The sequence below is a fragment of the Charadrius vociferus genome, unplaced genomic scaffold, assembly GCF_000708025.1.
Source record: "Charadrius vociferus isolate BGI_N301 unplaced genomic scaffold, ASM70802v2 scaffold317, whole genome shotgun sequence".
NCBI lineage: Eukaryota > Metazoa > Chordata > Aves > Charadriiformes > Charadriidae > Charadrius > Charadrius vociferus.
In genome coordinates this window covers 482,145-506,061 of record NW_009649193.1, presented here as the reverse complement: position 1 = coordinate 506,061, position 23,917 = coordinate 482,145, and the positions used below count along the sequence as shown (strand labels likewise).

The following is a 23,917-nucleotide window of genomic DNA, read 5'->3' as shown; positions in this document are numbered from 1 at the left end:
GGGCGGGCTGGAGGACGCGGAGCTGCGGGAGGCGCAACGCGATTACCTCGATTTTCTGGACGATGAGGTGAGGGCGGGAGCGGGGCTGCGCTGGGAGGCGCCGGGGCTGCATCGCCCCCTCCGTGTCCTGGGAGGATGGGGGGCACCTGGTCCCTGTTGTCCCTGTACCCCCCCTTCACCCGTGCTTGGTCGGTGGGGCTGAAGGGAATGGAGCTCTGCAGGAGTCAGCTCCAGTGGGGGGCGTGGGATGGCTCAGTGCAAAGTGTGATTTGGGTTTTTTGGGGTGTTCCCCCCCCCCCCCCCGCTTCATCCTGCCTTCTTTCTTGCAGGAAGATCAAGGGATTTATCACAGCAAAGTCCGGGACATGATCAGCGACAACCAGTATCGCCTCCTCGTCAGCATCAACGACCTGCGGCGGAAGAACGAGAAGAGGGCCAACCGGTTGGTGTGGGGCGGTGGGGTTCGCCTTTGGCACCCTGCCTTCGGTGGGTTTTTAGGTGTCCAGCCCTGGCTTTGCGGGTCCTTTGTGGCAAAGAAGGGCCAAACCCTGTCCTGTGCTGCAGATCCCATAGAAAAGGTGGACCTGCTCTTTTTTTCCCCCGTGACACACATCCCTTCCTAGCTTGCAGACCCTTGATTTACCAAAAACCTTTTGCAGCAAGCGCGGGTTGATTGTACACGATATAAATTGTCCCTTTTTTTAGATTTCTTGGGGATATTTTGGTCCAGGCTTGCCAGTCTGCTCAGGGACACGAGGCTTTTCAGATGTGGTTGGGTTTGTTCAGCTCCTGGCTGTTGGTGGAACTGGACATCACGCAGAGCTATGATGGGCTTTGGTGGGGTTTTTTTTGCCTCTTGCTCCTAGTAAATTCTTAGCGCATGTGGAGGTATGGGTAGGTGTTGAGGAGGAAGGCAGAAGGGGCTGCTGATAAGTCTGCATCGACACCTCCCTCTGTTGCAGGCTCTTGAGCAATGCCTTTGAGGAGCTGATCGCCTTCCAGCGTGCCCTGAAGGACTTCGTCGCCTCTGTTGATGCCACCTATGCCAAGCAGTACGAGGACTTCTACATTGGGCTGGAGGGCAGCTTCGGCTCCAAGCATGTGTCGCCACGGACGCTGACGGCCTGTTTCCTCAGCTGCATTGTCTGTGTGGAGGGCATCGTGACGAAATGTGAGCCTGGGGGAAGATCCAAGGGCTTTGGGGGTGGTGGGTCCAGGTGTTTGCTGCGGAGGGGCTGGAGTCCACCAGGAGTCATGGTACATCCTGGCAACCTGGGTGAAGGGAACAGGGGGCTTTGCAGAAGGTCTTGAGTGTTGGGATGGTCTTTAAGCTCAGCAAATCCTGGCTGTGGTTGACAGCGAGTTGTGTCCCAAGTGCAGTTGAGTGGTGAAGACCCTGTTGGGGACTGTCTATTGACAGAGTGGTCGGACATCCCTGCCTCTAACTCCTCTTTCTTCCAACCTCAGGCTCTCTGGTTCGTCCAAAGATTGTCCGGAGTGTCCATTATTGCCCAGCTACCAAGAAGACTATTGAGCGCCGATACACGGACATGACCTCCCTGGATGCTTTCCCATCCAGTTCTGTCTACCCCACGAAGGTGAGGTGAAGCAGCCTTGTGGGAAGTGTCAGCAGGTTCCTCTGGGGAGAATGTGCCAGCTTCAAGCCCAGGATCTCACATCCCTTCTCCCTCAGCCAACATAGCCCATTGAGTAGAGAGAGGACACATCACACATATGACAGTCCCAGAAAGCCCCTAGGAACATGTGAAGAAAGTCTCTGTTGGACACAAGGCCACCAAATGCACTAGTTCAGATGTTAGTTATGATCTTGGTTCTGCTGGAGCATGGTTTCTTGGGGGGTTGTCAGCTTGTCTTGTTGCTTATGGGACCTAGGTCAGCGTGGACATGCCTGTGCTGTCCTGGAGGGTACATGCACCCTTGGGTAGAGGGTTTGCTCTGTATTTGGGGATGCAGGAAGGCTGATCTGAGCTTTGACCCCGTTGTGCCCACCACCTGGTGCATGGGTGGCATGTCACCACTGCCTGCAACAGAGACAGGGCTTGGAGAGACCTAATGTAGCAGCAGTGATGGGTGTTGGCAGCTTCAGACTGGGGATCTGTGGAGCTGGAGCCTCTGAGTTGGGAGGCCCACCTCTGACCCACCTCTTCTCCCTGTGCTTCTGAAAAATGGTGATAGTCTTTTGTCGTGGTTTAGACAACCTCAAACCAGGACATATTTTTATTGGGGTTCCTCCTCTAGGATGAAGAGAATAACCCCCTGGAGACAGAGTTTGGTCTTTCTGTCTACAAGGACCATCAGACCATCACCATTCAGGAGATGCCTGAGAAGGCACCAGCAGGGCAGCTGCCACGCTCGGTGGATGTCATTCTGGATGATGACCTGGTGGACAAGGTGAAGCCTGGAGACCGCATCCAGGTGGTGGGGACGTACCGCTGCCTGCCGGGAAAGAAAGGGGGTTACACTTCGGGGACTTTCAGGTGAGCCTTCTTTTGGCTTGACTTCAGCCCTCCCACCCTCTTTAGTTGGGTCCCATCTCTGGAAGGTGAGATCTAGGGCAGGCAGGTGGCCATCACAGAGCTAGCTTAAACCACTTGGAAGTGTTTTGCACCGTGCTCCTTAGCATCAGTGTGTAGCTGTGAGCTCCAGCTGTGCACGGAGGGGGCTCGATGCTCTTAAAGATGCTCCATTGATGGCCCAGTGCAATCGGGTAGAGGGGACTACAGCTCTTGAAGCTTTCCAGCCCTCCCTACCCCCCAGGACTTCCTAGAACAAATGATGACCCTGTGGAAGTTTCTGCTGGTGCTGTGACCCATAGACTCTGGGGGTTTGCAGCCCTGATCATGGCTGTGTCCCTTCTCCAGGACTATCCTCATTGCCTGCCACGTGAAGCAAATGAGCAAAGACGTTCGGCCTCTTTACTCCGCTGCTGATGTGGCCAAGATCAAGAGATTCAGCAAGAGTCGCTCCAAGGTATTTAAGTCTTACTTGTAGAAGACGGGCTTGTATCCGAGCACAAGGTTTCAGCTAGAGCATCTTTCAGGCTTGGCATGTGGCTAAGGAGATGTCTTGTTGGGTTGCAAGTAACTCTTCAACCCTCTTAGCGACGTTGCTGGATTTTTTTTCTGCTCAATTCCTTTGTGTTTTCTGCTTAGGCTTTAATCAGGTCTTGTTTTGTTTTCATTTTTGTTGCTGCGGCTGTGCTGTGCATAGCTGTGAGACAGAAATCGGTCGTGGGTTGTGTGTCCCGACCCTGCCAGCTGGTTGCCAGAGAAGTTCCCTCTGCAGGAGAAACACCTCTTTCCTCTTCAAACCCCAAACCAGAATGAGATATGGAGGGAATGAGGACCGCAGCCTGGTCCTATGCTCACACCTTTGCTTCAGAGTGTGGAGAGGAGAAAGCCTTTCTCTCACAGGGGTTGCTGCTTCCAGTGCTTTCTTGGGTGACCATGACAGTCAGGATGATCTAGGACTTCAGAGCCCTGTTGAAAGAAAACTCTGGCAAACGGTCTTCTCCTTTCTAAGTAATTTTCATCCATGTGGTTCTGTGATAGGAATAAACTCATTTTTTGTTCTGAATGGACTTGTGGAGCACCAGTCCTTGTTCTTATTTGCTGCAGTCCATCTGAAGGGCTGTACTTGGTCTCTTCTGCCTTAGGATATCTTTGACCAGCTGGCTAGATCACTGGCTCCCAGCATCCACGGGCACGAGTACATCAAGAAGGCCCTTCTCTGCATGCTGCTTGGAGGGGTGGAGAAGGTCCTGGAGAACGGGAGCCGCATCCGAGGAGACATCAACATCTTGCTGATAGGTCTGGAAAGGCTGGGCAGGGGCACCCTCGGTTGTTGTTGGGGGCAGGGGGGGAGGAGATGAAGGCCCATTTTCCTGGACTTAATTTCATAGTAATTGAGGTTAGATGGGACCTCTGGAGGCCTCTGGCCCAAGCGTGTGCGCAGGGCAGAGCCAGTGTCAGTGGTAGATCAGGTTGCTCTGGGGCTTGTCCAGTTGGTTTTGAACATCTCCAGGGATGGGATCCCATGACATCTCTGGGCCACTATCCCAGTGTTTGACCACCCTTAAGGAGACTTCTTTTTCTTTCACCATCCAATTGTGATTTCCTGTGTTCCAAGTTGTCCCCGTTGCCTCTGGTCCCATCACCACGTGCATCTCAAAACACCAGCTCCATCTTCTCTATTTCTTCCCATTGGGTTGTTGAGGAAGGCAAGGAGATGATCTGATCACCTTCCTTTCTGAATGCTGAACAAACCCACTTTTCTGTCCCCTTCTTTTTTCCTCACTGAGGAGCCCTGAACTGGACACTTTATCCAGGTGATGTGATTATTAAATGCAGTCTTCTCCATTTCAGGAGACCCTTCTGTCGCCAAGTCCCAGTTGCTGCGGTACGTGCTCAGCACTGCACCCCGCGCCATCCCCACCACCGGCAGAGGCTCCTCTGGTGTTGGCCTGACTGCTGCTGTCACCACGGACCAAGAAACCGGTGAGGACCAGACTGGTTCCTGGTGGGAGCTGACAGAGGGACGCTTGATAACATCTGGAGAGATTCTGCAAGATCTGGGGCTGCTGTTTGTTCTATGGAGATGCTTGCAGGACTTGCTCCATCCAGAAGTTTTATGGCAATGATATTGGTGTTTAGGGGTATTTTATCCACCTCTGTTAGGTGGTGGTCTTCTCTACTCCTCTTCTACTTGGTGCACCCCATGTGAGGGCTAGCAGCAGCCTGGATCTCGTGTTCCTCATGGGCTTGCTCCTCATCATAAGTGTCCTCTTTCTGCTGCCAAGTTGGGTAGGAGATGGACAGCCCCGAAGAGTGCTGCTGCTCTTGGAGGCTTGGCCTAGCGGCGGGGGGGGTGCTGTGGTGGAGGGAGGTGGCAGGGCAGGAGATGTGTGGAGCTGCTGAATGGTGGTTGACCCTCTTTTTCTCCCACCCCATCCTAGGCGAACGGCGGCTGGAAGCAGGGGCCATGGTGTTGGCTGACCGGGGGGTGGTGTGCATTGACGAATTCGACAAGATGTCCGACATTGACCGCACGGCCATCCATGAGGTGATGGAGCAGGGCCGTGTCACCATTGCCAAGGCTGGCATCCATGCACGCCTCAACTCCCGCTGCAGCGTCCTGGCTGCGGCCAACCCTGTCTATGGCCGGGTGAGTGCTGGTGTTTGGTGGTCTGCTCCGTAGGGAGGGATGCTGGGAGCTGTCTTGGTGGAGAAGGCAGCTGGATCCCCCAAAAACTTGGTTCTTGCTGGGACTGGGATCTATGGGGCAGCAAAGACCTGGTTGGTTTGGTCTCTGTTGCTACTCATGGCCATCCTGGAGGAGACAGGGCTCATGGGGTCTCTCACCATGGCTTGGTTCTGCCTGGGTGTCTCAGGGCAGCCCAGTGGACCCTCATCCTGGTGACGAGCCTCAGTCTTGTCATCTGATCTGGGATCACAAAAAATATGTGTGTTCCTTGCGAATGAGAGATACGCCTACCTTCCAGGATGGTGAAAAGAGGCCTTACTGCTGCAGCAGGCTGGGTTTAGTGTGGTGTCCAGCTGCTTGGACATCTGTCCTTTAAGATCTGTCCTGAGGAGGTCCCTCCAGCCTCGCTGGCGGCCAAGACTGGCCCATGAGGCTCTCCTGTAACCCCTTATCTCATCCTCTTGCAGTATGACCAGTACAAGACTCCCATGGAGAACATTGGCCTGCAGGACTCCTTGCTCTCCCGCTTTGACCTGCTCTTCATCGTGCTGGACCAGATGGACCCTGAGCAGGACAGGGAGATCTCGGACCATGTCCTGCGGATGCATCGCTACCGCAACCCCAATGAGCAGGATGGGGACGGTGAGTCGCTTGTAATTGTCTAGCTGCTTTGTTGCTCGGTCCTGTCCTTCCTTGGTGGATTGTCACCTCTGGTGACAGCTCATTGGGTTCAGCATCCTTGGCATTGCTGAGAACTGCTTTTGGTGGCCTTTGGAAGTCACTCCAGCAATGCTGCAAGAGGCTAAAAGCCTGTACTCTGTGACCTTCCCCTCTCCAGCCATGCCCCTGGGCAGTGCTGTGGAGATCCTGGCTACAGAGGACCCCGACTTCGTGCAGGAGGAGGAACAGGAGCTCCAAGTGTATGAGAAACATGATGACCTCCTGCATGGGCCAAACCGCCGCAAGTGAGTGCCCCATCCCACATCCCCTGGAGGTTTCCGGCAGTGAATTCATGGGTTTGGCTTGAGCATCCAGGCGGCAGCTGATTGGTGGTGCCAGTGATGCTCCAGGTGGTCCATGGGGAGGTAGCTGGGCAGGATGCCCGGGGCTTCATCTTTCATGCCAGGCAGATGGGGAACATCTCCTCAAGCTGAATTCCCCACTTGCCTGGATGCCCATGAAGGGTACCGCTCTTTCTGGGTGCAGCCCCACTTCTGCCAACACCCTTTACCCGTCCCCAGCTTGGAGGACACAAGTGTACATGCATCCCCCGCAGGGAGAAGATCGTCAGCATGGAGTTCATGAGGAAGTACATCCACGTAGCAAAGATGATTAAGCCCGTCTTGACCCAGGAGTCAGCAAGCTACATAGCAGAGGAGTACTCCCGCCTGCGGAGCCAGAGCCAGATGAACTCGGACATCGCCAGGGTGAGTCCCGGGAGCAGCTCCCTCTCACGCTGGGAGGAGGGAAACTGAGGCACAGGTTCCCTTCTCCCCTTACTGGTGTTTTCTGCCCTTGGTGGGATGCCGTGATGGGGGTCAGCCTCGCAGAAACACCTCTCTGTCCCCACCAGACCTCCCCTGTTACTGCTCGTACCCTGGAGACCCTGATCCGCCTCTCCACGGCCCACGCCAAGGCCAGGATGAATAAGACAGTCGATCTGCAAGATGCCGAGGCGGCTTTGGAGCTGGTGCAGTTCGCCTACTTCAAAAAGGTGCGGGAAGGTGCATGTCAGTGCTTGGCGGGTCCTAAAATTGTCCTTGAAAGGGGTGGTTTTGGTGCAGGCTGAGCACCCCGAGCTGCTGGTGGGGTCATTTCCTGGTGACCACGTGGGGATGGGGCAGTGACGGGATCTCGGGGCCCTCAGGGTTGGCCCCTGAAAAGCAGCTTGGTTGGAAAAAGGGGCTGAGTCCATCCTGCCTTTGCCACGCAGGTGCTGGAGAAGGAGAAGAAGCGGAGAAAGCAGGCGGAGGAGGACTCGGAGACTGAGGAGGAGGACCAGGAGTCACAGCCCAAGGAGGAGCGCAGCACAAGGAGGTAGGTGCCAGAGCAAGGAATGGGGGGGATGTCATTGCAAGGGGCACCAGGCTCTTCTGAGGTTGTGATGAGCAGTGCTGGCTTTGAGGAAATACTCCATGTTTTGCTCGACCTAGTGGGTGATCCCCCCCAATTTGTAATATGTGGACACCTTTATTTGATGGTTAAGGAATTGTTTGGTTGGCCACATCCAAAGAGTTGCAGTCAACGGCTCAATGTCCAAATGGAGATCGATAAAGAGCGGTGTCCCTCAGGGATCTGTACTGGGACCAGTACTATTTTATATCTTCATTAACAACATAGACAGTGGAATCGAGTGCACCCTCAGCAAGTTTGCAGATGACACCAAGCCGAGTGGTGTGGTTGATACGCTTGAGGGAAGGAATGCCATCCAGAGGGACCTGGATGAGTTTGAGGAGCAGGTCCATGTGGACTTCATGAAGTTCAACAAGGCCAAGTGCAAGGTCCTGCTCCTGACTCGGGGCAATTCCCAATACCAGCACAGGCTAAGGAATGAAGGGATTGAGAGCAGCCTGGCAAAGGATTTGGGGGTGTTGGTGGATGAGAAGCTCACCGTGAGCCGGCAATGTGGTCTGTCAGCCCAGCGAGCCCCCGGCATCCCGGGCTGCATCCCCAACAGCGTGGCCAGCAGGGCGAGGGAGGGGAGTCTGCCCCTCTGCTGCGCTCTGGGCAGACCCCACCTGGAGGGTAGACTTAGATTGGACAATAAAGAATAGATATTTTACTCTGAGGGTGATAAGACACTGGCCCAGGTTGCCCAGAGAAGTGGACGCCCCATGACTGGAAGTGTTCGAGGTCCGGTTGGATGGAGCTTTAAGCAACCTGATCTAGCAAACATGACCCTGTCCGTGGGAGGGGGATTGGACTAGATGATCCAACCCAAACCCTTCTGTGATCCTGTGACAGTCCATAACCCTCAGGGCTGGTGCTGGCTTGGGTCCTGTACCATGGGCGGGGGTTTTTGGCTGGAGAGTGGCTTACCTGTGAGCTGCAAATACCCTGCCTGGTCTTGGCCAGGAGCTCAGCATTTGGGGTGGAGTCCTGAGGTCTGTGGTTTGGTTGGATCAGGGGTGATCTCTTCTTCCCCCACCCAGGAGAAAGAAGGCACGCACAGGAGGCGAGGGGGACTCCTACGACCCGTATGACTTCAGTGACGCTGAGGAGGAGATGCCGGAGGGTGAGTCCCTGGGGTTTTCCTGGCTCCTGAGGGTGCTGCTGCCTTCTGCCCCGGTGGGTCAGCACGCCCTGGGGAGCAGCAGCAATGCCTTGGGGTCCCTTGGGGTCCCTGGTGCAGTGCGACACCACTAAATCAAGATGAATTTATTTTATTTTTTAAACCCTCCATGGCCACGTGGGACAGGAGAGTTAATATTGCCGGTTATTTTTTTTTTAACTGCTGCCGAAGTCTGGGAGGGAGTTTGACATCTCCCACCCCATCTTAGGGCCAAGTGCTTTTGCTTTCTGAGTGCTTGGACACCAGGCAGGTTGAAGGTAACTCTTTCTTCTCCTCCAGTCCAGGCACACGCTCCCAAGACACCCGAAGCCTCGGCCACTGGCGAAGCGAAGAAGCCGGAGTTGGCTGAGCCGAGGTGAGTCGGGGCTGGAGGATGTATTTGTTTCTACGTGTCCCACCCCACCCTGGTGGGTCCAAGCTGTTGTCTGATGCTGGAGATGCATCTGCGGTGGGTGATCTCAGCTCTGGTTTCAGCTTTCCTGCTGGGTTCGACTTGTGGAACAGGGAGGGGCTGGTGGGGGATCCTGGGCTGGGAAGGGAGGGGAAGGACTTGTGCGTGTGGTCTCTGAGGGGGATTACTTCTCACCTTGCCTGACCAGGTTGAAAGCGTTCAAGGCTGCCCTCCTGGACGTCTTCAAAGCTTCCCATGCCCAGTCTGTGGGTCTGAAGAACGTGATGGAGTCTATCAACCGTGACAACCCTGAGCCCTTCTCGCTGGCTGAAGTGAAGGTGGCGTTGGCCCACATGCAAGATGACAACCAGATCATGGTGTCTGATGACATTATCTTCTTAATCTGAGCCTGTGGGCAGAAGAGCCCAAGTTCTTATGGACTCTTAGTCTGGAGGTTCTTCATGTTTGCCTTCAACTCTCTCCTGAACGCTTCATCTGGCTGAGCCGAACTTTGGGGAGCCTCAAGTGTGTGCACTTTACATTTCTTCCTCGCTGTGCATTGCTGACACCAAAAGAGCCAGGAACTCTGGACGCTCTCTTACTGTTGCTGCCTCCAAACTGGAGTATTCGGGAAGAGGTTTGTTTCTGCAAGGAGCCGAAAGGAAAAACTTCTGTGCAAACTACCGATGTTCTTAATGTATTGTTTTTAGCTTTGGTGGTTATAGTTCCAGCCTTTGAATAAAAAAATCTGGATTTAGGAATCCAACCTTCAATAGCAGTGGTGGCAAGAAGTAATGTGGGAGCTCCACTGTTAGTAGTGAAGCTTTTCTTTTCCCCCTTTTTTTTTTCCTCCCCCTTGTTTTCCCCCCAATTACACAGCCTGGATTTGCTTGACTCACAAGTAAAGATGTCCAATGCCAGTCCTGTTGGCTGTGACCAGCCTCTCTCTTTTTTTTTTTTTTTTTTCCCTGCCTGCGCTGGGGAGGACAACTTCTGGTGATGCAGAGGCAAGTGTAGTCCCACCTGCTCCATCACCCATGGGTCAGCTCGATTTCTAGATTTCACAGTGCTGCTGTGGGAGTTTTGGCCCCAAATGGGTGGGAAGGACCTGTGATGCTCAGAGCTGCCCAGGAGACACGTCCCTAGCGCAGGTGGGTTTGGTCTCCAGCTGCTCCTCACCCTCCAGTTTGGGTTCGTGCTTGTATGAGTATTACAGGGCCACCACAAATGGGACCAAACCACCTGTAGCAAAGAAAGGTTAAAGCTATGGTGACCCGGGGTCCTGCGTCCCCTGTACGTCCTGCTGGCGGAGCATATCTTCCTACGTCCTGGGGAAGGTAACCACCAGCTGCTGAGGTTGTAAAAGCCTTCCCTTGCTCTTGGGGGGTTTGTTGAACCATCTTGCTTTCTGGGACCACATAGGGTGACCGCTTCTTGGAGAAAGGCTGTTCCTAGAAACCAGCAAGCTCCTATGGTTTGGGATGGTTTTCAAGAAAGGACGAATGTGTGGTCTGACCAGTCTTGGCTGCTTGTGACGCCAGAGCTGCTGAAGGTTTGGGGTTTTTTTTAATTGGTTTGGGTTGGGGTGGTTTGTTGGTTTTTTTTTTTTTTTTTTTCGGTCTTGGTGAGTTTGAGGTTAAGCTTTGGAGAGGACCCTGATCAGCACAGGCTCTTTGCTGTTGTCCCTGCCCCTCTCTGGGCGCCTGCCCAGTTCACGCGCCCTTGTTTCTGGATGCCATAAGTATTCATTTGAGTAATAAAAATGTCTAGATACCATTTCTGTGAGTTGCTGCTTACTTGGACTTAAAACAGTTCCTACGTCTGGGTATGCAACTCTACAGTCTTCTGGGGACCGGCTCTGCTATGGAAAGCCTTCAGGCAGCTGCTTGTCCCTTCGGGCTCAGGGATGATGTTGGGCACATCCACCGCGGTGCCTTTGCCTCTGTGAACCAGGCACTTGCAGAAATGCCCTTGGGGTGGGTGGGTGATAAGTGTGGGCAGCACCAGCCTCTCTCACCGCAGCCATGTGGCCTCTTGCCTACCTTGGATCTACACAGCCCTGTGGCTAAGAGGACTTAGTAGCATCTCATTGGACGGGGAGCAGGGGAAACTCCCATTTTTGTTCTGCAAAGAATTATAAAAGCCTGATTTCTGAGCTCCCCTCACCCAACGCAGCTGTGTCAGCAGATTTTTCGGGTCTGGAGGGGATTTTGCATCTTTGCAGCCTCCTAAAGATCTGTGGTTGGATGTACTGCACTTCTGCAGAGTGACCTCAGACCTACAGCCGGTGTCTGCCTCGTGAAACTGAGGAGATGTGTGAAGGTGAGTTAACCACACAGATGGTCGGAGTTGTTCTGTCTCAGTGGGTTTATTACACAGTTCTTGTCCTCAGCTTTGTGGGGACCCAACGTGCTCTGCTCCTGCATGGCCACTGCTGTGGTGGCTCCATGCTGCAAAGCTCCTGGTCAGGAAAGATGGGCCAAACCTACCCAGGTGCTTTCTTCAGGGTGTAGGTGGTGTTTTCTTACCAACTCATTTGTGGGGAAAAGAACCAATGTTTTTCTTTTGGAGAAGTGCCTAGGTGCTTGTAAAAATGCTCCCAGTAATTTCTGCTGCTCCAACATTGCCTTGTAGGAGTGGGGATATTGTCATCTCCTTCCTCTCTCCTCACTTATCCCAGACTTTCGGAGGCCGTTCCTCTCTGCAGGTCACAGCAGGGACCAGTGAGGGCATTTGGCCAGAGTAGCTTTTCCGAGCCATCTCCTGCTCTCTTCTGCTGAGGCCTTTGTGTTTTCACTGTCTTTTCAGCTGAGGAACTGCTAATAGTGTATTTCCCATGACAAGACACCAGGAGGAGCTCCAGGGTAGGTAAAGCTCTGGTTTATTTTCCTATCCCATAGCCTTGGACGGTGGGACTTAGCTTTCTACCTCCCCTGTGTGCTGGTGGCCATCTCAGGTCCTCGAAAGAGGGGTCTTTGCTGACAAGGGAAAAGCAAATCCCTGATCCTTGGAGAGCAGCTGACTTGGCTGGTGGCTCTGTGGATGGTCCACAGCTTGTGGGACGGTTGGTGTGGGGACTGGATGGTGAGCAGAGCAGCTGGCTGGCAGCCACCAGGTCCTCCAGCACCCCCGCTCCTGAGGACACGTGTGAATCCCTGTGGTATGAGGGGGCAGGGGCAGGTCTGGGCCAAAAGAGTTTGGAACTCAGTAGCTTAGAAAATGGAGGGCAGCAGATAGATGTTTGTGAGGATGTATAGGCAGAAGCACCTCAAAGGCTGGGAATGCCTGGGAAGGCAACTTAGAATCATAGAATCATGGAATGGTTTAGGTTGGAAAGGACCTTGAAGATCATAGAGTTCCAACCCCCCTGCCCTGGGCAGGGACACCTCCAACTAGACCAGGTTGCCCAAGGCCCACGTCCAGCCTGGCCTTGAACATCTCCAGGGATGGGGCCTCAACAACCTCTCTGGGCAACCTGTGCCACTGCCTCACCACCCTTAAAGTGAAAAACTTCTTCCTAATGTTTAATCTAAACCTGCCCTCTTCCAGTTTTTAGCCATTCCCCCTCGTCCTGTCACTCCATGCCCCAGTAAAAAGTCCTTCCCCAGCTCTCCTGGAGCCCCTTTAGGGACTGGAAGGCGGCAATAAGATCTCCCCGGAGCCTTCTCTTCTCCAGGCTGAACAGCCCCAACTCTCTCAGCCTGAAATCCCGAAGGCAGAGGGGTTCGTGGGGATCAGCTGAGTCTGATGAAACGCCTGAATCTACAATGTTACTGGAGAGGTCACGAAGTTCTTGGATGCTCATCGACATAGACACTGAATCTATATCTGCCTTTATGAAATAAACAGTGACAGGGCCCAGATTTGGGACTGGATTGGTCCTTGGCACAGTTCTGATGGGCTTAATGAGCTCTCATCCAACTTTTGGCCATGGTTCACAAGTGTGCATGGGCCAAGAAGCAGTTGTGATATAACCACCTAGTTTTGGAGGGTGGGAGCTTTTAATACATGGCCAGACTGTGGCAATTGGTTTCAGTTCTAGATAACAGTCTCCACTACTGTTTAATTTGTTAATATTCTCTAATATTCATATAATATTTTTACTATTATATTTCATTTCCAGGCTTCATTTTTGCTGATGGAAAAGAACTGATTGAAAACTTGGGCGTGGATGAAAATGATGGAGTTTGTGATACTCGGAAATAAAAGGAAGGAGACCATAGAGTAAAGATTGCAATTCTCAAGAAACCTCTCTTGAGTAATGTTGGGGGTTCAAGAGGGAAGAACCCATGGGAAGAGAGCCTGGAAAAGGATTTCTATATCTTGAAGAAACAATATTAAATAATTGCAAACTGGGTGAAACAAATTTTGGATTCCTTTAGGTCTGATATAGATGGGACTAAGTTTGAGCATCTGCAGGAGTTAGGATTAATTGGAGTTAAGAATAATAATGATTAGCTGTAGTCTAAATGTGCGTGTTGCCCTCTAGTGAGTGTAAAGCATGCCTAAATTGCCAAGCTCAGCTCCAGGTGTCTTGGTTTTAGATGACTGAGGTCAGTTGAACTGAGCCAGTGTATTGGATTCCTTCTGGGAAATCTTGGAGGATGGGTGAAGAAAACTAAATAGAGGTAAAAAAAAGTGTGAGAAAGGAAAGAAGAAACCAGTGGAAGCTGCAGGGACAGATAATCAAGCAAAAGTTGTATCACAACGAAGCAATAGCAAAACTACAAGGCAAATCATGCCAAGCCCAACTAATGCTGCTCCTTGACAGGTGATGGGATTTGTGTGTAGGAGATGAACCGTAGGTGTGTTTTATCTTGATGTTACTGAGCCTTTTCATACAGTTGTGCGCAACTCTCTCAAACATGCTGAAGTGGTCTAGAAATGAAGTTACGAGGTGGTAGGTGAATACCTGCTTGGAAAAGCCCTACTAAGAGAGTCGTCATGATATGGGGGCAGTGAACAGAGCAGGATTCCCACAGGGGTTTGTCCTTGGTCCAGCACTCGTCACCCCTTTGATTAACAAGCTGGGTAAGGGAACAGAATATCTTCCTGCTAATATCGACGGGTGATGGCCATCTGCGGAGGGCCATGAGCATTCAAAAGACAATGTTAGAATTGAGGAAATAATATGAAATAAATAGGATCCAGTTCGATCAACATGTGTACAAACCTTTGAACTGAAGTAGGGGAAATCATCTGCCTTAAAGACTAGAGACTGATGGGGAGAGAACAGTCCTTTAGGAAGAGACTCGTCATTGAGCAAGTGCATCACAAGCTAAACACGAGCCAGTAAGTGTCATGTTGGTGTCAAGACCCTGATACAACCCCCCGGGTTGTGTCAAATGTTGTAGAGTCTAAAAGACATGGTAGTCTCAAAGAAAGAAATATCTTTTTTTCCTTGACCACAGGAGAGAATAATGAGCTTAATTGTAACATGCAGATCTTCAGGAATAGGTTAGGCAATCACCACTCAGGAATGATTCAGGTAGAGGTGCTGCTATCCTGGGGCTGAGCAAGAGGCTGTAGATACACTAAGCTTCTTTCCAAGATCCCTTCCAGCCTGATTTCCTGCAATACATGGGGGAAATAGTGCACAAGGTACAAAACTATGTGATGTTTCTGCAACCCTCTAGTTTGGCTATGTGATGCCATTCCAAACCACCATATTCTAAGAAAGGGCTTGGGCTCAGGCTCTCCAAAGGGTCTGAAAGCAAAGGAGGCCAGAGACCTCCATGTCTTTGTAGTGTGACCTACGGAAGACCTACCAGAGCAGTGTAAATGCAAATGCAACATACACTGTCTATGGACGAGCCCGTATGGGAGCAGAGGGTAGCTGGACTTTCCCCAGAATGGCCCTGATAATGTGCTGACTAAAACTTATCTTGGTGGGAAAGACTCAGATAACAGAGCTGCTCGTGTCAGCATTACCAAGACTGGCACCTGACATTTTAGATGAATCCTGCGAAAGAGGTGACAGCATAAACCTCAGCTCCTTCTGGGAAATGGGGATTGTGCAGCCTCTATTGAGGGACATCACACTCATTTTAAGATTAAAGATTATGGGTAATAAAAATAATGATTCAGGGAATCCAACACAGGCAACCAAACTGTTTGGTCTTCTGTGTTCCCTGCCGCCTCCTCTCAAATCCTGTCCCTAATAATTTGCCTGGTCTCATCCCTGCTGCGTGGGAGAGAGGACAGGAACCTCAGTTCTGGTCCTGACCCTTGTTTTGGGCTGGGTGGTGCATCCCCAGCAGTGTGGCCAGCAGAGCGAGGGAGGGGATTCTGCCCCTCTGCTCTGCTCTGGGGAGACCCCTCTGCAATACTGCCTCCAGCATGGGCGTCTCCAATGTAAGAAGGACATGGACCTGTTGGAGCGGTTCCAGAGGAGGCCATGAAGATGATCAGAGGGCTGGAGCACCTCTGCTATGAGGACAGTCTGAGATAGTTGGGGTTGTTCAGCCTGGAGAAGAGAAGGCTCTAAGAAGACTTTATAGTGGCCTTCCAGTCCCTAAAGGGCCTACAGGAAAGATGGGGAGGGACTCTTGATCAGGGAGTGGAGCCGTAGGATGAGGGGGAACAGTTTTAAACCAAAAGAGGGGAGATTTAGAATAGATAGCAGGAAGGAATTTTTCACTGTGAGGGTGGTGAGCCCCTGGCCCAGGTTGCCCCGAGAAGCTGTGGCTGCCCCATCCCTGGAGGTGTTCAAGGCCAGGTTGGATGGGGCTTGGAGCAACCTGGGCTGGTGGGAGGTGTCCCTGCCCTGGGCAGGGGAGTGGACCGAGGTGATCTTAAGGGTCCCTTCCACCCCAAACCATTCTATGATACAGAGATGCACCAGTGCTCTCGTACACCACCCATCACCCATCCCATGACAAGGGTTTGGTCATGCACCAGAGGCATGACTGCCGTGCCAGGTGTTTCCCTGGTGCCTTATTTAGCCCACTGCATCTTAGTAGTATATTTCTGAAGCCCATAGTCCCCCCACTCTCTGCAGGTCTATTGTTGCTACAAACCCAACGCCCTGTTTGTCTGCCTGCTGCGGGACGGGTGAGCACCTGGGGTGTGGGACTAGGGCTGAAGTCCCCACGCCAGCACCGTCAGCATCAACTCATCCCTGCCTCCCGCTCAACCCACAGCTCATGGCCAAAGCGTGAAGCCGAGCCAGGGGTGACAGCCAACAATGAGGTTTGCCCATGGCCCATAGAGGAAGGAAAGCTGGAGGTGCCTCCAGTCCCCTCCAAGGGCCACCAGCAGTGACACAGAGCTGTGGTTGCTGTTGTACTGGAGCAGTGCATGCCGATGGCCCCGTGCAGAGGTTTCTGCTGCCCGTATCTGCGGCATGCTAGGCCAGCCACATTTCTCCTCAAAAATTCAGTCTTTCCAGTTCAGGTCTCTCAGCTCGGCTCCGCAACTTGGTCACGGGTCCTGTCGGGGCCATAAAACTCTGTCAGCAAACCCCGGTGGGGGTAAGCGTGGGTGTGTAGTATCAGCTCTCTAAATTAGAAGGTAGGTGGTTTTATGGGGTCACGTGTCATGAAGGGGAAAACCTGGGGTGGCCAGCGAGGCAGGAGGGAGCTGCTTGGAGGTGGTTTGGCTGACCTGCTGAGCTCAGCTCTGAAATATTTGTTTGGCTTCGGCACACGGAGATTTCAGGGGTTGCGATTCCAGCCCCGTTACCTCCTTTGCTGCTGCAGGCTACGGGATGTCCTCCGATGTTCTTCAGCTGAGCTGGCTGAGACACCTGCCCCCAAAATGCTGCATAGTCTCATGGCAGCTTGCTGATGGCTTGGTGGGATGCGGACACCAACGCTGCGCCCAATGGACTCCATCCACGGGAGAGGGTTGTTGTGGGGCAGAGGGTGCTAGAGAATCATAGAATCATAGAATTGTCTAGGTTGGAAGAGGCCCTTGGGATCATCGAGTCCAACCATCTACCCTACTCTACAAAGTTCTCCTCTACACCGTATCCCTCAACACCACATCTAAATGGCTCTTAAACACATCCAGGGATGGTGACTCAACCACCTCCCTGGGCAGCCTATCCCAGTGCCCGACCACTCTTTCTGTGACAAATTCTTTCCTAATGTTCAGTCTAAATCTACCCTGTTGGAGCTTGAAACCATTCCCTCTCGTTCTGTCATTAATTACCTGCGAGAAGAGACCAGCACCAACTTCTCTACAGTGAAACATTACTTCCAGATATATCCTGTTAATTTATTAGGATTCCGGTCATATCTAGTCTCCCTAGTCCTTCCCACACGGCAGCGCAACTGCTTCCAAAGCAGAAAATGATCACGTCATCGAAGCATGACTACCAGCTATGAATATTTACAGAGATGCAGCTGAAGAACAGCACTTGCTTTGCCCAGTAGCAAAATGCCTGTCACGGTTCAGTGCCTGGCGTTTGCTCCTCTAGGTTCAAAAGCATTTTGAGTAGTTTCGGTTTCTATCTGCTCTGGAGTTTTAATTCCATGTTTCCTTGGAGGTGGTACAGGTGCCTCCTGCGAGATGTGAAAGCTGAAACGTTCAGAGGAGCTTAGGAGGTTGTGGTGCCCAAGCCCAACCTGAAATGAGCCATGTCTTATGCCTGAAGCCCCCGCAGAGCTATGAAAACCTTGACCCAAGTGTGTAATGAATCCTGCAGTGCAAACAGTGGTTTTCTTTATCGTAACTCACGTGTAGAAGCGTTCTTGTAGGTGAAATTAAAAATCTCTTTTATTTCCAAGTTTCCACCCTTGCTCCAAGCCCTTGCAACACGGGAGTGAACAGCTTTTTAAGATAACGAGCATTTTTTCTCCCTTGTAATGACTCACATTAGGTGACCTCTTTTAGATCAAATTTTCAGCAAACTTTGACACAAGGCAAGTTCAGTCGTAGGAAATTTCAGGTCAAAGGAGTCCTCAATGAAGTTATGAGCCACTGAAGACATAAGATGTGAGTGGAAAGTGGCGGTCAGGGCTAATAACCCAGTATTTGGTTCGATGACATCATTACTTCATCACACATAACAATTTCCACTTAACCCTGTACCTGCAAAATCCAACCCATTTTCATGGCAATATCCTTTTCCTTTCACTGCAAGGGCTCAGGGGAAAAAAAGGGGGTCAGTTTCTGGGCTAGAAAAGTGGATTTCTGGTAATTCTACCCTCTCTTGGTCTTCCCCACCCTGCGTCTCGGGAGATGTGTTCGTGGTTGTATAGATGTGAACAGTCAGAATAGGAACATGTGTCACAAAATTGATATTACCTCAGGTAAACTTAGTAGCCTGAAATATGAAAAATATAGGTAAGATGAGTTGCCGGTCTCTGAACTGTCAGTTGAATCAGACCACAAAATCATGACATCCTGCAGTGACATAAGTCAGTGGAGATTTCTGCTGGTATTACTCAAGAGAAGTGATAGAGCAGGGACCGGATTAGTCCCTTCTGATTTGAAAATGCCATGAATCTGTAGGAGGCTCCTGATATTCTGGTGGACTGAAAATGCCGTGAAGCTGTTGATTTTCTGGAGAACCGTGGATGAATTTGTGTGAAGAGACCTACTCTTCAGTCCTCCTCTTCCAGCTTGGCTGCATGGCTTTGGGAGAGGCTTCTCTTGGGGCTTTTCTCCACAGAGAAGATGATCAAACTGGTTACATGGCATTTTTCTTCAATAAAAATAACTTTTACTTCCAAAACGAGCTGCTGGTGCTTCTGGGGAAACAGCACATGCACTGGTCTTTCCCCTCCAGGTTGGGGCTGATCCCAGCTGGATCACAAACAGCAAAGTCCTTGCTCCTGCTTCCTCTTTTATTTTTATGCCTCTCATCCCTAATTATAAAATGAAGGATTGTTAGGTTGTGCTACTAAGAGCCATTATTTTCCACGAGCACAAAGGAGCAGAGGAGCGGTGTCAGGTGGAGGAACCCAAATCACGTAGTGCCAACGGAGTCCCTGACCTGGCTCTTTCAGGCTTGGAGGATGACCATGGAGGATGGTCAACCCAAGTCCAGATGTGAGACCGACCAGATGAGTCAATGGAAGAGACTTTCCCCACATCACCTGACTGACTACAGGGCTATGGGACTCATTATGGTGCGCTGGGAAGAGAATTATGGGATTGTGAAAGACTTATTATGGGATGTTTAGGGGAAGGGGCAAAGCTGGGCAAAGGAAAGGATCAGGGTGGATCAGTGAGGGACAAACAGGAAAATACGAGGAGGGATGATAGGGGCTGGTCACATAGGGGATGGTGGTGAGTATAGTGAGTACGCTTGTCTGGCTGAGCTGTGTGCCTGATCACCCCATGGTGGCCTGTCTTCTTATTAAATCCTTTTCTTTGCTTTTTCTATGGGGTTTTTAATTATTTATTTATTTTTTTAAGTGTAATTTCCCTGAAATGCTGCACGGTCCTCAGGGCCAGCACCTGGAGACACCAGTGTGCGTGCGTATTGCGTGGGTACGTATGTCAGCGTGGAAACGCTAAAGACATCCAGTTGGACTAGCTCGAGGTATTGCAGCAGCCGTAAGTCTGGGCACGATGCTGGAGAGACCAGAGGGTCTTCAAATTGGCTACTGGGTATGCTGAGAGGTCTAGACCAGCTACTGGAGAGATAGTGGGATCTGGGGGTTGGCTACTGGTAAGGTTGTAAGTCTGGAGCAGCTGCTGGGGAGACCCACTGGTGTGTGTTTGTGCTTGTGCATGAAGCAATGCGACCCGGGGATCCAGGGGCAGCTACTGGAGATGGTCTAAGGCCAATAACTGGAGAGATCCATTTTGTATGTATGTGTATATATATCTGCATGTATTTTCCACTAACAGGCTTTCATCCTGACCAGCCAGAGAAGGGAACAAGATGAGGCCATTGGTTCTGTTTGTGTTTGCTTGAGTGATGTTTGGACAGGTTGGATCGATGGGTTAAGGCCAATGGTACAAGGTTCAACAAGGCCAAGTGCCAGGTCCTGCACTTGGGTCACAACAACTCCATGCAGCGCTACAGGATTGGGGAAGAGTGGCTGGAAAGCTGCCCGGCAGAAAAGGACCTGGGGGTGTTGGTGGATGGCCGGCTGAATATGAGCTGGCAGTGTGCCCGGGTGGCAAAGAAGGTCAGTGGCATCCTGGCCTGTATCAGGAATAGTGTGGTTAGCAGGACTAGGGATTGGATATTAGGAAAAGTTTCTTCCTTGAAAGGGTTATCGCACATTGGAACACACTGCCCAGGGAAGTGGTGGAATCACCATCCCTGGAGGTATTTAAAAGATGGGTAGATGCGGTGCTGAGGAACATGATTTAGTGGTGGACTTGGCAGTGTTAGGTTGATGGTTGGATTGGATGATCTTATAGGTCCCTTCCAAACTGGACGATTCTATGATTCTATGTTTTTTGCCCACGTTGATCCACGTGGCTGGACATCTGCATATATATGCATGTTATACACATGTTGCATACGTGTGTATGTGTGTATGTCCTATCATGAACCTGTGCTCAACTTTGCTACTGGAGGGACATGGCGGCATAGAGCTGTGGCATCCTCACCTCTCCTGGGTTTGAATTCAGGGCTACTGGATTTGGCAACTCCGAACAAGGACAGCATTACTTTCTCATCACTCAAAGGGCTTAAATGTATATTTTGCTGAACAGATGTGATACACTGACACAGCAGAGGAAAAAAGGACATTGGGAAAATCCTTAAGGAACAATTAATCCCACCCAGAATTTGCTGCTACATTCTGCCAAGCCCTTACATTGTGCACGCTGAAGCTTTATAAACATTTGTGATTTTGGTGGGATTTTCACGGGATCATCAGAAGACACTCCCAGTTGCTTGCCAGGATCCTGACTCCATGTGACTTTGCTCCGATGCTACCGCAGGGGGTCCTATGCTTCCAGCTGCCCCCACCCCTCACCCCACGCCGTAACACGTTGCTGTGCCACCACCATCTACAGCCACTGTGCTGCTGGTGGTGATACAGCCCTTTCAGGCACTTTAAACTGAGAAACAAGCTGTTTAAAAATACTTTATATTTTCTCCAGCCCCCCCTGGCACTCAGAGGAGATCTAGGCAAAACGCAGTACAGTATGACCATGGAGATTGTCCACCACATATGTCCAAGTGGTCCATCCAGGAGAAACGTTACTCTAAGGTCCAGCCAGTAGACAAGGCCAGAGAAGGGGTAGGAAACCAACACTGCTACAGCGGAGCTCAGGCAGCAACTGGGGGCCCAAAGCTGAACTGAAATGGGGCTCCTAGTGGTAGGCTGTGGAGGGAAACCCATGGTGGTGCTGGTCAAGGCCAGTAATGGTGATTAGTGCCCTCAGGGCCCTTACAGGACATGCATGAGTTTTTCAAAGAGGTCTCCAGGACATGTCAACACGGGATCACAGCAATGAGTAGGAAAAGCATCCTGGTTCCTGGTACCCTGAGGTACCCCAGAAGGACTTCCCCTGGGCATCTACTCTTCCCCTGTCTGGTCACCGCAGGACACAGGGATCCCCGAGATGAGGCGGGGGCGGATTGCGCAACTGAAGCAAAGGGAGGTTAAACAGCGAAGTCCCATGTCCTGTCCTCCTTTTGAAACCCTTGTTGGGTGCCTGACTTTGCAGCTTGCTGATCTCTGCTGTTTGGTTTGTGGGAGGCACGTGGAAGTGCATCCACAGATGTGTTTGTGGTGAGAGAAGGTTAATATTAGAAAGAGGGGGAGGAAAGGGGAGAAAAAAAAAGCTGCCTGAACAATTTTTTTTTCTCCTTTTTTTCCCTTATCTCTTTATCTGTCTGAATGAACTGTATTGGCTGATTTGGGATTCTGATGACATAGTATCTGCCCTCCCCTTTCTGGAGGCAGACGGAAGGAAGTGGGCTAGAAAATGAGATATCAGCTCCTAACCTCGGGTCAGGTAAGCCAGCTATGTACTGCAATGGAAAGGATGGTAGTGGTTGAACTTCACTATAAAAAGGAGACCACATCTGGCTTTGAGACACACGCAGAGTGGAAGAGGTCTGGGAGAAGGAGAAGTCTTGTGTTCTGGCAACTGTGTGCATCCTCCTAAAGCAGCAGAGAGGTTGCCATGGCTTTTGCCCGCTGTGCTGGGGTGGTAAGTACTTCTGTTTGGTGTAAGCATTAAGATGTAATTGCTGCAAGAGAAAAAAAAAAAAACAGAATGCAGATCCCCCATGATGCTGTTATCCATGAGAAACTCTAGTTAGTCTTAGAGGGAGCTGAATAGGTTGCTAGATCTGTCTGATATGGCTTTCTGTCCTGAGCTTTTGCAAGTGGGTTTGGTGCTTGAGTGACAAAGATGCAATGGACCATCTATTATTTATCTGTAAGGGCATCACTGCTGATGTGGGATTGGGACAGAAAGTCCTTTTCTCAGGCAATGTGCTATCAAAATTGCTGAAATGCCATTGGGAAGTGAGTGTACGTGTATTTACATTTCAGCCTGGGCAGTATTTGCAGCACTGTCCAGTCTTGTGATTTTCTTAAAAGCTGTGCATATATCTCTCTTCTTTTCCTAAACCTCTGGCTCCTGGAAATGGCCCAAGAAACTCAGATTTCATTGAGAAAAGGGCTATTTCCAGCAGATGGCTGCTAGGTGGCCAGCCTTTCCTGTCCTGAGAAAACATACGGCTTCCTAGGTTTCTAAGCTTAGGCATGGGGTCAGCTGCGTTCTTACCCTACCTTGTAGATCATGAGACACTGCTGTTTGACTGCGGAGGAGGACTTTTCATAGCTTGTTGGAGAGATGCTCTTCTGGGTGCAGAGCCAAGAATTTGAATCAGAGTTTAGCATCCGTTGTGATGAGTATCATTGTCATTGTTGTGCTGTTTGCTCATTCTGGCCCATTTCTCCCAAATATAACTATGAAGATGGTCCATTGATGGTCCAGCCTAGCCAAGGCTTGACCCTTCGTACTCTCTCTTTCTTGACTGAACAGAGCTAACGGCACCTTTCTCTCTCGCAGTTCAGATCACTACTTTTGGTGCTGGTTCTAGCACTTACCGTAAGGAGCTCACCCCGCGGGAGGGCAGTTCATCCTCGGCCCAGCAAGGACGGTGGCTCTGTGAGGCTTAGAGAAGGTTGCCTGGACCAAAAGGATCTCAAATTCCCTACAACGGTGAAAGTTGACATTCGTATCAGCAATTCAGATCATGCTTTTAGTGTGGTCCATGATGTCAGGAACCGGTCTCTCGCTCCTTGGGACTACAGGTAACTGTTTAGTTGTTATCTAAATTGCAATAGGTGTGCTGCAGAGATGATTTTTTGTGGTGAATGGTGGCTAGTTCTCAGCATACCCCTAGAGTCCTGTGAATATTGAGAATACTTCTTGACACACACATTTTGATGTTAGGTGACATAGAAACTGCAGTGCAAAGGGACATCACTGGAATATTTTCTAATCACCTTACCAATATTTGTCAAAGAATTATTACTCTAGGAAAAAGAAAAATGACAGTACATTGCAATTTTACATTTTCATAGCTGGAAGAAATTTTTCAATGCTGAAATTAAAAGAAAACCAAACAAAAATGAATAGTTCATTTGCCATCAGTTCTGTATTTCACCTAGCTCCACTCCATTCATCATCTCCTAAAGAACGATATGGGAGTATTACCCTCCCAAATTTGATTCTGTTTCTAAAAATGTTGAAGATAGGGAATTTCTTTGGTCTTGTCTCATAATGAGGGTACAGAGGTAAATAGTATGGGGCTTTCATGGAGATAAACAAGAAGATCCTGCCAAACTGTGTTGTCCAAGTGCATAAAATCCTTTTGTGTCCCCATCCTCAGGCTCGACGAGGACCCCAACCGCTTCCCCCAGGTGATCGCTGACGCCAAGTGCCGCCTCTCTGGCTGCGTGAACCCACTGGGGCAGGAGGACCACAGCCTCAACTCCGTCCCCATCCAACAGGAGATCCTCGTCCTCAGGCGGGAGCAGCGGGGCTGCCTGCCCACCTACCGCCTGGAGAAGAAAGTCATCACCGTGGGCTGCACATGTGTTGTTCCAGTCATCCACCACCAGTCCTAG

At 50.9% G+C, this 23,917-nt stretch overlaps 2 protein-coding genes across 2 annotated transcripts; both read left to right on the top strand.

The window, feature by feature from the left end:
* Window position 1: 1 nt before the first annotated feature.
* On the top strand, window positions 2–9,313 carry MCM3 (minichromosome maintenance complex component 3; the record flags this gene model as incomplete). Its single annotated transcript, XM_009888976.1, has 17 exons — window positions 2–67; window positions 330–442; window positions 963–1,171; window positions 1,468–1,598; window positions 2,260–2,498; window positions 2,883–2,991; window positions 3,677–3,830; window positions 4,386–4,517; window positions 4,976–5,184; window positions 5,691–5,865; window positions 6,062–6,188; window positions 6,500–6,650; window positions 6,797–6,937; window positions 7,157–7,260; window positions 8,376–8,458; window positions 8,795–8,870; window positions 9,115–9,313. Coding segments are annotated over 17 exons (2,418 nt in total), but the record flags the coding sequence as incomplete, so codon positions are not given.
* A 12,643-nt stretch (window positions 9,314–21,956) lies between these two features.
* On the top strand, window positions 21,957–23,917 carry LOC104289941 (interleukin-17F-like). Its single transcript, XM_009888972.1, has 3 exons — window positions 21,957–21,983; window positions 22,854–23,098; window positions 23,680–23,917. Exons 1-3 carry the CDS (start codon window positions 21,957–21,959, stop codon window positions 23,915–23,917), a joined length of 510 nt encoding a protein of 169 aa, XP_009887274.1.

Bases quoted from the DNA above. Each gene is read 5' to 3' on its own strand.
- LOC104289941 (XM_009888972.1), top strand. From the start codon at position 21,957: ATGGCTTTTGCCCGCTGTGCTGGGGTG. The intron at 21,984-22,853 runs GTAAGTACTTCT...TCTCTCTCGCAG, and splicing joins TTGCCCGCTGTGCTGGGGTG to TTCAGATCACTACTTTTGGT. The intron at 23,099-23,679 runs GTAACTGTTTAG...CCCCATCCTCAG, and splicing joins CTCGCTCCTTGGGACTACAG to GCTCGACGAGGACCCCAACC.